Here is a 12,469-nt window from a genome sequence, read left to right as displayed (position 1 = left end):
TATATATATATATATATATATATATATATATATATATATATATATATATATATCATATATCTAATATAATAAATGCGAAAACTAATTTGTGTGTCAGTGTGTCACACTAAGACCCTCCCCTCTTTCACACTTCAATGATACTCCTACTATTCCTCATCTGGGACGAGAGTCAAAGTAGGCATAGTGACGGTGGGGCGGTGGTGAGGAGAGAGAGAGATAGAGAGAGAGAGAGAGAGATAGAGAAAGAGAGAGAGAGAGAGAGAGAGAGATAGAAAGAGAAAGAAAAAGAGAGGGAGAGAATTACACACAATCACCCAACTATAAAATACACGCAGACAAAACTTCACACATACACACACATACATGTTCGTATACGCGTACATGTAACATGCAGAGGATCATTTGGGGAATCTATTAAGATGAAAGCGAGCGAAAGTGAGAGCAAGCCACGGTAAAATAATAAATGAAATAGGATGGTGTGATGATGTAATAGTATGGTGGTGTGGTGGAGAGTAATGTGATGCAGGGGATTGGAGGCTGGGTGAGAATAAGATAGGGCGGTGGCGACAAGAGCGGCGGCTCAACGTGAAAGCTGCAACGTTTCACATCCAATATGGTTAGCATTCGTCGTCAGAGGGTTGCTGTTTTTAGCGTAGCCGAATGTTATGTGATACTGTAATATTACGTGATGTGTGTGTGTGTGTGTGTGTGTGCATCTCTGTGTGTAGGTGTGTATAATATGTATATATACATGCATATGAGCACACACATGTATCAACCAACCTAAGTAGTACATCTCTGTAGAGTTACTTAGCTCTCAATTTCATGTACGTATATATTTACACACACACACACACACACACACACACATGAAATTTCTATGAGGAGGGGTTATTGTGACTTCGTAGTTTTGACCTGCAAGCCTTCCTTGGACTGTCCGACGAATGCTTGCGGGTCAAAACTTCAAAGTCACTGTCATTTCACTTCGTGTAAAGGTTTAACAAATACGTGTTCTACAAAACGTGTAGAGTGATTCTTTAGTTTTCTGCGAGAGTTCAACGGAATAGTTGACTGAATTCTGAGATCATTCAGAACAAGGAATAAGAAACCACATTGATCCTACGGAGATCTTTCATTCTCAGTTGCCTGGATTAATACTTTAAAGTTACCAACTCGAGTCATACCGATTCATAAGGAGTGGTTTCCCGGTTTCCATGGCGTATATATATATTCCCCACCTGGACGGGACGCGGGCCCGTTGCCGGATTACTCGTTTTTGCCAGCTCAGTGGACTGGAGCAATGTGAAATGAAGTGTTTTTCTCTAGAACACAACACGTCGCCCGGTATAGCAATCGAAACCACAATCTTGCGTTCATGAATCCAACACCTTAACCACTAAGCCACGCGCCTCCACGATTAATACTTTCAGTTATGGTTGCCCCAATGTGTCAAACTTCGAGCGGAGCCCGAGGGAACCTTGTGTCATTCTACCACGAAGGTTGTCTCAGTGCAACAGATGAGCTCCTGGGAGAGGCTAAAAGCACTGCGGTTCTCCTTGTGGTGTGTGCCAGAGGGCTTGCAAATCCAATGGGGGTCTTAAAAGACATGTTAGGATCCACAATGAGCAGAACTTACCTGCAGGTATTGGTAGTGCAAATCAGAGGTGCAATCTGTGTGGGTGTTTTTTCAAAACATTGTCTGGTTTAAAAAGCCACATCAGACGCCATGAAAGGGCTAAGGTGTAGGTGCAGGAAGTGGTCAAACTCTGTGTAAGGAGTAGACAACCACCATACATATATATATATATATATATGCGTGTGTGAGTATTTGTTCTAATGGATCTATATATATATATATATATATATATATATATATATATATATATATATATATATATATATGTATATATATATATATATATATATATATATATATATATATATATATATATATATATATATATATATATATATATATATATATATATATGTATGTGTGTGTGTGTATAAAGGAGGTCTACTTCTTTTCCTTTTCTTTTCTGCGATGTACAATTAATTGTGTACTACTTTGCATATTTATATCTACCGATTTTTCTCTACATCCTGAATGTTTTGTCTGCGTGTTGTGGCCTCTCACGTTGTCCAGCTATGTGTCTCTTATTTTCCACGTTCTATTTCTGTATGTCTTTGTGTGTATATATAAAGAAGGTTAGCCGAAACGGCAGTCTACTTCTCTTCCTTTTCCTTTCTTCGGTGTACAATTAATTGCATACGACTTTATTTATTAGTATATATTGATTTTTGTCTACACCCTAAATGTTTTGTCTGTGTGTCGTGGATTCTCACGTTCTTCAACCGTGTGGCTCTTATTTTCCACGTTCTATTTGTACTATCTTACCTACCTACCCACCTCCCTGCATACCTACATATGTGCGTTACATGTGCAACTATCTACCTATCCAACTGATATATATGTGTGTGTGTGTGTTTGTGTGTGCATGTATGTATATATATATATATATATATATATATATATATATATATATATATATATATATATATACAAACCTACACACACACACACACACACACACACACACACACACACACACATATAATGTTATCTACTGCATCTCATGCCCTCTCTGCTCTTCCCTGTACATTGGTCGAACGGGACGCCGCTTGGCCGACCGCTTCACTGAGCATCTTCGGGACATCAGACCCAGCAATTTCACCTCGGTCTTATGCCGCTCCCGCTCCACCGGCCATTCGCTACATCTGTCTCTGTTCGGGCTCCCAAGTGACTTGATTTGGGCTATCCTTCGAGTAAACAACACACAGAGTACTCCGGACACGATATGATATATATCCACCTTTGCTACTACAATTACCTCCGGAAAATACCCACAAGGATTCTTTACATGGATGTTTACTGCTGGAATGAAGCTACACTCCAAGTACTGTTTCTTCCTTGTTCTTTTTTCAGCGCATCACTCTCACTTCCTACTACAAATCTCCTCTTATAGATGTAATAATCCATTCCTCTACTATTACCGTCTCCGATGAAGGGATACATTGGATTTTCCCTGAAACAGCTGTAAGACTTTATCCATAAAATATATTTCTAACTTTGCCATCGGTCTCTTTATCCTTTTTCTCTCTTTTTACACACACACACACACACACACATATATACGTTGCTCGAGATTAAAAGGTATAGTTCTTTTTATTGTTTTACTTGTTTCGGTCATGTGACTGTGGACATACTGGAGCACCGCCTTTAGTCGAAGAAACAGACCCCAGGATTTATTTTTTGTAAGCCTAGTACTTATTCTATCGGATAAATAATAATAAACTGGACACCTATGAAACCAGGAAAATCAGCAACATAAACAGAATAGCCAACCGGCAAATAGAAGAAATCCCACCCCTAAAGATGGGCTTTCAAGCAACACGGACGACCCGACTAAGAATTGTCCCCACCCTCAACACAACACTAGCTCAGATAGACAGAATACTTTATGTGGCTGCAGAGACAGAAATAAGTGCCAATTCTCTCATAGGTGTAAAACAGAAAATGTAGTATACCAATGCGACGTACTCACAAATAACCATACGAAATGATATATAGGTGCCACGAAAAGCCAAATGATACTAAGATACAACTCACACTAATCTAGCTTTAGAAATAGATGTAAAGCAAACTCTACAGGGCTTAGTAGCTACATCTGAGAATTAAAGGATAAAAAAATTAATTATAGTTTAAATGGCACATCCTAGCAATATATATATATAAATACATAAATATATATATATATATATATATATATATATATATATATATATATATATATATAGTTCAAAAAAACAATAACAAAAAACAAAAAAACAACAAAGTGAGGACGTGATATGGATAGTATTATTGGACGCTCAGGAAAGGAAAGAGAGAGTGTATGACGTTTCGGGCGTAGCCCTTCGTCGGAAAGATGGAAAGTTCGGAGAATGGAAGAACGGAGAAAGAGGAAAATGGTACCGATGCCCACGAGGTTACATGATGAAAAGACCGGAAGAGGAGGTGGTGGGGGAAAAGTTCTTTCTAAGATAGGAGAGTGAAAAAGGGAGATGAATATCGGTGCGCGTGCGAAAGTCTGCGAGTGTGTGTGTGATAACAGAACGTGTGTGTGCGTATGTATGTGTGTGTGTGTGTGTGTGTGTGCATGGTTTGGTGGTTTATCTGTTAGTGTGTTTGTGTGTGTGTGTGTGTGTGTATGACGTAGTGGAAGAAATTAGTAGCAGGACTGGTTAGTGGACGCTGTAGACAGTGTAGGTAGAAGGTCAACAGGTGGTTATTTGGGTGTGTGTGTGTTCGTGTTTGTGTGGGGTTGTCGGTGTTAGGTACGTGTACGTGTGTGTGTGTATTTTGTATGTGCGCGTGTGTGTATGTGTATGTTTTCTGTGCGTGCGTGTGTGTTTGTGTGTATGTGTATGTTGTGTGTATGTGCGTTGCTGTGTACGTGTGTGTGCGTGCGTTTGCTATTGTATATGCGTGTGTTGTTTATGCCCATGTGTGTATGATTGTATGCGTGTCTGTGTGAGTGTGTAGTGTTGGTGAGAAGTGTGTGTGTATGTGGGTGTGTGCGTGTGTGTGTATATGTGTGGATGTGCGTGTGTGTGTGGGATTGTGAGTGTTAGGTACGGGTGTGTGTGTGTTTATGTATGTCTGTATGTGTTTCCGTGTGCGCGTGTGTGTACATTTTTTGTGCGTGCGTGTATGTGTATATTGTGTATGTTTTCGTGCGTGCGTATGTGTTATGTATATGAGTGAGTATTGTGTATGTGAGAGGTGTGTGTGCATGTGTGTATATGTGTATGTGTGCATGTGTGTATATGTGTATGTGTGTCGTGTATGTGTGTGTGTGTGTGGTTTTATGTATGTGAGGGGTGTGTATGTGTGTGTTTATGTGTGTGCGTGCGTATGTGTGCCAGGTATGTGTGTTATTTTGTGTGTGCACTCCTGTGTGCATGTGTATGCGGCTGTGTGTGTAGGCGTGCGCGTATATATGGGTGTGTGTGTGTATATATGTGCGTTCGGCTATGTGTGTGTGAGGGCGCGTATGTATGTTTGTCATGTATGTGGGCGGTATATGTATGTGGGCGGTATATATGTAAGGTGTGTGGGTATGTGTGCGTGTAGGTAGTGGTGAGATAAAAAGTAGAAAAAAGTAAGTGTAATAACAAGAGAATAATGGATATAATGTGAGGGGGGGGGGGGGTAAAAAAAATTATGTAAAGTGTTGCAGGGACGTAAAGGGGAGAGTCATAAGGAAGAGAAGGCTGTGTTGAGTCCGAAGGGGAAAGAAGAATTAAGGTTGAAAATGTAGCGTTGCTCCAAGTGGAGTCGCGAGGGAGTGGACCCATGGTGCAGGGCGAGGCCAAAAACGGAGATGTTAGAGGGAGAGTGGTTGGGCAGTTGGAAGTGACGGCCGACAGGGGAGTCCGAACCTAGCCGAACGTCCCTTAGGTGTTCGGTGAAACGGTCGGCCAGCCGGCGGCCCGTCTGCCCCACGTAGAGTTGGTTGCATAGGGTACATTTGATGCAGTAAATAAGGTTGGAGGAGGTGCAGGTGAAACTGTGTGGAATGTGAAGTGTTTGTAGGTTCGATCCGGTGACAGAGGTAGTGTTGGTGATGAAGGGGCAGGTGTGACAGCGGGATCTGGAGCACGGGAAGGAGCCGGGTGGGGGTGGGGAGGAAGAGGAGAAGGTACTGCGGACCAGTAGATCGCGTAGGTTGCGGGCGCGTTTGAAAGCGGATAGGGGTGGGTTGGGGAAAATGGGGTGGGTAGTGGGATCGAGCTGGAGGCGACGGAAGGCCCGTAGGATCCTCCGACGAAGGGGTAGGGTGGCAGGGTGGAAACGGAGTGGGAAGGGGGTACGGTTAGGGGATTGGTGTGGGGGAGGAGAGAGGGCGGTGGTGCGGTCGATTCGACGAGCGCGGGCGAGGGCGGATTGGACAAGGTGGGAGGGGTATCCTCGATGCATGAACAGACGAGCAAGATACTGGGACTGGGTCTCGAAATCCTGGTCCAGGCTGCACAAACGTCGGAGGCGGAGGAACTGGGAGTAGGGGATGGCTCGTTTGGTGTGGAATGGATGGGAGGAGGAGAAGTTGAGGTAGAGGTGGGAGTCAGTGGGTTTGAAGAAGGCGGAGGTAGTGAGAGAGTTGGAGGGGGGGTTGATGGAAAGAGAGATGTCGAGGAAGTTGACAGAGGTGTCAGAGATGGTGGAAGTAAAGTCAAGAGCGGGGTGGAAGTTAGAGAGGAAGGAGCTGAAAAGGCAGAGCTGTTCGCGGGAGAGGGAGGTGGCTCCTATACAGTCATCTATGTAGCGACCGTATAGTTCCGGGGTCGGACCGGAGAATTGGGAGAATACTTGGGCCTCAATGTAACCAACAAAGAGGTTGGCGTAATTGGGCCCCATTCTCGTCCCCATCGCGACCCCAGATTCCTGTTGGTAGGTATCTCCGGCGAACGTGAAGCAGTTGAGGGTGAGGACGAGTTCTGCCAGACGAAGCAGGGTAGGGGTGCTAGGTGTGGGGTCAGGGCGGCGGTCAAGGAAGTATTGGAGGGCTGAGAGACCATCGTTGTGTGGAATCACCGTGTATAGGGATTTGATGTCCATGTTTGAATGTGTGTGTGTGTGTGTGTTTTGGTAACTCGTTCTTATAGATATTTTCGTGAGCATACACACATACATACGCTTCAATCGCACACACACACACACACACACACCTAACAACACACATGTACACTTAACCACGCACATGTACACAGAGCTACGTACATACACACATATAGAGTGTATACACTCGTATGCACGTGCACACACATGCACACACGCATGCACACGCACAATAGCACATGGGCACACTGTAACACACACATACAATAGCACAAACGCACGCAATAGCGCGTGCTCACACACATGCACACACACACCTACACACACACACACACACGCACACACACACACACACACACACACACACACACACACGTATGCCCAATTAAAAACTGATTTTCTAACAGCTGTAAAAGCGTAAATCCATTAAAATGTCACTTTATCTACTAAGACCATCTTCACCTGTGTAACACCACAATCGCAACTCTTGTTGCAATCCCACTTCACCACCGACACCACCATCACCACCAGCACTGACAAAATTCACCAACATTATCGTCCCATCATTTGTAACCAATAACAACAACACTATCACCATTATCCCCACCATTATCCCCACCATTACCACCACTACCACCGTTACCAACGAGAACAGTAACAGTAACAGTGCCGCCATTATCCTCACCGCCGCAGCCCTCCTCCACCACCACCACCACTACCACCATCATCGCTGCTGCCTCTACCACAACTGCTGCCGCCGCTGCTTCCACCACCACCACCACCACAAAAATCATGCCTCCTCATTGATATGACTACCAATCGACATAAATGTATCTGTCAAGACCTACCAAAAACTGAGTAAGTATAAAGATCTTGAAATAGAAATTGGCAAAATGTGGAACCTCAAGACTAAAACAACATCTGTTGTCATAGGTACCTTAGGAATGATAGCAAAAGGGTGCTGATTGCTACCTAGCTCAGATACTAGGAAACCCCAAAATAGCAGAAATTCAAAAGATAGTGCTCATAGGAATACTGTCTATGTAATCTCAAATTTTAAAACAAACTCATAATTTTCTTAAACATTCTCTAGAACAATACTATGTACAAAACCAAATATATAATGCCCCAGGCATAACACCAACTTGAACTTCTAACTTGTCTCTTGAGGTCTCTGGGTGAGACTTGGAGCCAACTTGTACAAATACAAAGCAAAAGTCAAACATATAATGATACACCTTCTATTGTCATGGAAGCTTGCAAATTCGCAAGGGAACTTGGCATTAACCCTGAATTAGATGAAGAACCTAAAACCACTGCTACGAATAAAGCAAAACCAGTCAAACAGACTTCAAAAAAGAACGGGCAGAAACAAATTTAGGCGCGGTGGGCAGTATATACTTCGAAGCTGATGTAAACCAAACAACAACCCATCAGTGGATGAGAAGCTCAGAACTGAAAGCAGACACTGAAGGTTTCATATTGGCGGCACACGATCAAAGCTTGCTTCCCAAAAACTACCAGGCAACGTTCTTTAAGATAGTTTTGACCCTAAATGCAGATTCCGCGATAAATTTGATGAAACAATAGACCATTCTCGTCTCGAGATATCCTGTGCTGACACCAAACAAATACAAAAATCGCCATGATAGAGTAGGAAAGCATTTACATTGGAAAATATGTAAACACTACAAAATCAGCACTCCTGCTTACTGGTATAAACATCCCACTGAGCTAGTAGTTGAAAGTAAAAATGTCACGATCAGACATAGACATTAAAGACAGAGGAAAATACTTGTAGACTAATAGATATAAGTATTCTCACTGATAAAAATATATCTGTAAAGGAATTTGACAAATTAAGTAAATATAAGGACCTGGAAATTGAAATACAAAAGATGTGGTATCTTAAAGTGAGAACTATTCCTATTATTGTGGGTGCTTTAGGTATGATAAGAAAGGGTTGTCAGAAACATCGAGATAATATCCCTAGAGAACCATGTTTCGGAGTAATCCAAAAGATTGTGCTGACAAGTACTGCCCACATCCTTGGAAAAAATTAAAATGTCTGTACTGTATTACCTCTAGAAAACATCCCTGCTAACTAATAATGTCATAGTTATATGAGGATGATGATATTAATAATGATGATGATGATGATGTGTTTTACTTAATAATTATCCTACTTCTTCTCCTCCTCCTATTCCTCCTCCTCCTCCCCTCCCCCTCCCCCTCCTCCTCCCCCCTCCTCCTCCTCCTCCTCATTATTATTATCATTATTTATTCGGTTGTCTTATTTTTATCACATGCTTTCACTGTGTGCCTTCGGTATGTGCTGTGGTTTTTGCGATGCTCTTATTATTACTGTATTGGAAGTGTTTTACGTAAGATGTTTGCGGTGCTTAGTAGTGTTATTTGCTAGTCCTGGTGTTTTTGTTATGTATTTGTCTGAATTTTTTTTTGATCATACCTAATGCGCCTATTATGATAGGAATTGTTTCTGTTTTTAGACTCTACATTCGAGTTACCTCTATTTCCAGGTTTTTATATTTTGAAAGTTTCTCCACTTCTTTTAGAGAAACGTTGTCATCTGTTGGTATCGATACATCTATTAGAAAGCATTATTTTCTTGATGATCTCTGACAACTATATCCGGCCAATTGGCCTTAATTTCTCTATCTGTATGTATTGGCATATCTCGTAGTATGGTTGCTTTCTCATTTTCAATTATTATTATTGAGTGAGAGAGCAATGCATGTCATCAAAGTGACACTAGGGTGCAAATATACAACACCCAACATACCCATTATGACTACCTGTCTGATAAAGGGCATACCAGGTATATGCATCACAACCATATGTGCGCGACATGGTGACTTTATATCAAGATAAACAGCGCATGACCTTGCAGGTGAGGCATAGTTAGAATTTTCTTCATGTCGAGTAGTCCATCCTGTTCAAAAGGTCCCTGAATGAATGTTGTTTAAGGATGATGAACGAAACACCCATGTTTCCAGAGGTAAATTATTCAAACTTCAAAGAATTCATCTGATCCACTAATAGTCATGCTCAACTAATTAAGGTCAAGCAAGTGACAAGTAAATATGTGGTATTGAGCAGAATATTTGCTGTAGCCCATCTTTTACACCAAGACAAAACATTTACATAATAACATGATCAGAAGTCATGAGAGCCAGTAATAATAATAATTATTATTATTATTATTATTATTATTATTATTATTATTATTATTATTATTATTATTATTATTATTATTATTATTATTATTATTATTATTATTATTATTATTATTATTATTATTATTAAGGCCGCGAGCTGGCAGAATCGTTGGCATGCCGGGCAAAATGCTCGGCAGGATTTCGGCCATCCCTACGTTCTGAGTTCAAATTCTGCCGGGGTCGATAAATTAAGTACCAGTTACGCACTGGGGTCGATGTAAACGACTAGTCTCCTTTCCCAAATTTCGGGCCTTGTATTTTATAGTAGAAAGGATTATTATTATTATTATTATTATTATTATTAGATAGATAGATGAATTCTTAACTTTTTTTCCGATTGCCGCAATCCATCACTAAGGTAAACATAGCTCACGTAATCCATCACCACGGCCAACTTAATGACAAAAAGCGCAACTCGAAAGTAACTTATTTATTGGTCCTTTGAACAACAATGTTTCGGCATCTCGCGTACCTTCAACAAGTTCAAAATAAAATAAATGTCAGTCATCTATTACATTTCTGCTGAGTTACCAGTCCTTTATATTATTATTATTTTTATTATTTTTATAAAGGCAGTGAGCTGGCAGAATCATTTGCATGCTGGGCAAAATGCTTAGCAGCATTACGTTCTGAGTTCAAATTCTGCCGAGGTCGACTTTGCTTTTATCGTTTCGGGGTCGACGAAATTAATGCTAGTTACACAATGGGCTCGATGTAATCCCCCAAAATTTCAGATCTCGTGTCTATAGTAGAAAAGATTATTATTATTATTATTATTATTATTATTATTATTATTACTTCTTACCTTCGTTTTCTGGTTGTCTTTATTCAAATCAACTTCATAAGCCCACTGTTCTGTCGTCACCTTGTTAATCACAAGTTGATATTCCTGGGCGTAATTTTCTAACCATTCTTCAGGGGTCAAAGAGAGCGCCATGCTGATTAGCAAGATCAAAACGGTGGCTTTCAGGTGATATTTCGGATACAGCATGATGAATATCACACAGCAAAAGTAAATTATTAGTGTGGTTTAATATTTGAGCTTCAGTCATACGCATACACACACAGTAGTAAAGTGCGGTTCGATTTAAGGTTCTTTAAAAACTGAACAACATCTGACTGTCTTGTGTGCGCGCTTACACTACCACGTGCCCACTTACGTACACGCCACTTTTATTGCTTGAATGTGTTTGTATGTGTGTATCAATATGTGTATATATGTATATGTATATGAATGTATGCGTCTATGGATGTATCTTGTAAGTATTTGTGCGAGAACGTGTATGTATGTGTTCGTATGTGAGTGTGTGTTTGTGGATACATACATACATACATACGTACATACATACATACATACATACATACATACACACACACGTATGTGTATGTACATACGTCGATATATCTGTATGTATGTATATATATACACACACACACACACACACACACACACACACACACACATATATATATATAAATATATATATATACTTGTTGCACATTTCATGTGCTTACTCCGGTATATATATATATATATATATATATATATATATATATATATATATATATATATATATATACAAATGATATATGAGCATATATACATACATACAAACATACATACATACAGACACACGCATGTGTATGTACATACGTCGATATATATGTATGTATATATATATATATATATATATATATATATATATATATATATATATATATATATATATATATATATATATATATATATATATATATACACATATATATATATACATATATACATATATATATGCTCACAAACACCGCCCCACCTCTAGGCCATGACACTCTTACGTCTAATCTATTACTCAAACACGCACGCTCTCGCCAACACACACATACACGCATAAAAACACACACACACGCACACTCACTCACTCACTCACACACTCATTATCACATGTATCTCTCTCTCTCTCTCTCTCTTTCTCTCTCTCCCTCTCTCTCCCTCTCTCTTTCTCTCTCTCTCTCTCTCTCTCTCTCTCTCTCTCTCTCTCTCTCTCTCTCTCTCTCAGTATCTCCTTTCAAACCTTCCCCGCTTCACACATCCATTAATCTTCTTCGAACTCTCACCTTTCTTTATACATTATCTCCTACCCAACCGTCTTTCCCATCATCACCTATTCACTCACACTCACTCCTCACTCACTAGGTCTTTCCTCACCTTCCTTTTTACTTTCTTACACTTTCAGTCTCTCACACCACTCTCTCGTACTCCCCCTTCTCTCTCTAACTCCCTGTCGTCCTCCACTCTCGCTCCCACTATCTCTCTCTCATTCGCCATCGCTCTCTCCCCTTTCTTACTCCCTCTCTCTATCTTCCCTATTTTCATTACGTCTATAACACTCCATCTCCCTACTTCAAACTTATCTCTTCTCTTCCTTCTCCTGCTGGACTCCTCTTCTATCTTACCCTCCTCCTCCTCCTCCTCCTCCTCCTCCTCCTCCTCCTCCACCTCCTCCTCCTCCTCCTCCTCCTCACCACCGATTCTGTCTGCACACATTCACAC

At 40.7% G+C, this 12,469-nt stretch overlaps 1 protein-coding gene across 1 annotated transcript in view; it reads right to left on the bottom strand.

Annotated features, from left to right (window-relative positions):
* Positions 1-11,073, bottom strand: part of LOC106869868 (angiotensin-converting enzyme) — a 57,604-nt gene extending 46,531 nt beyond the window's left edge. The window contains exon 1 of the mRNA XM_014915789.3: positions 10,724-11,073. Within this exon, the coding sequence (XP_014771275.1) occupies positions 10,724-10,909 (186 nt within the window). The 5' untranslated portion in view covers positions 10,910-11,073. The remainder of the gene's footprint in view (positions 1-10,723) is intronic.
* Positions 11,074-12,469: the final 1,396 nt, after the last annotated feature.

This window comes from Octopus bimaculoides, chromosome 16, assembly GCF_046866305.1.
Source record: "Octopus bimaculoides isolate indiv1 chromosome 16, ASM4686630v1, whole genome shotgun sequence".
Taxonomy (NCBI): Eukaryota; Metazoa; Mollusca; class Cephalopoda; order Octopoda; family Octopodidae; genus Octopus; species Octopus bimaculoides.
This window is presented reverse-complemented; position numbering and strand designations above follow the sequence as displayed.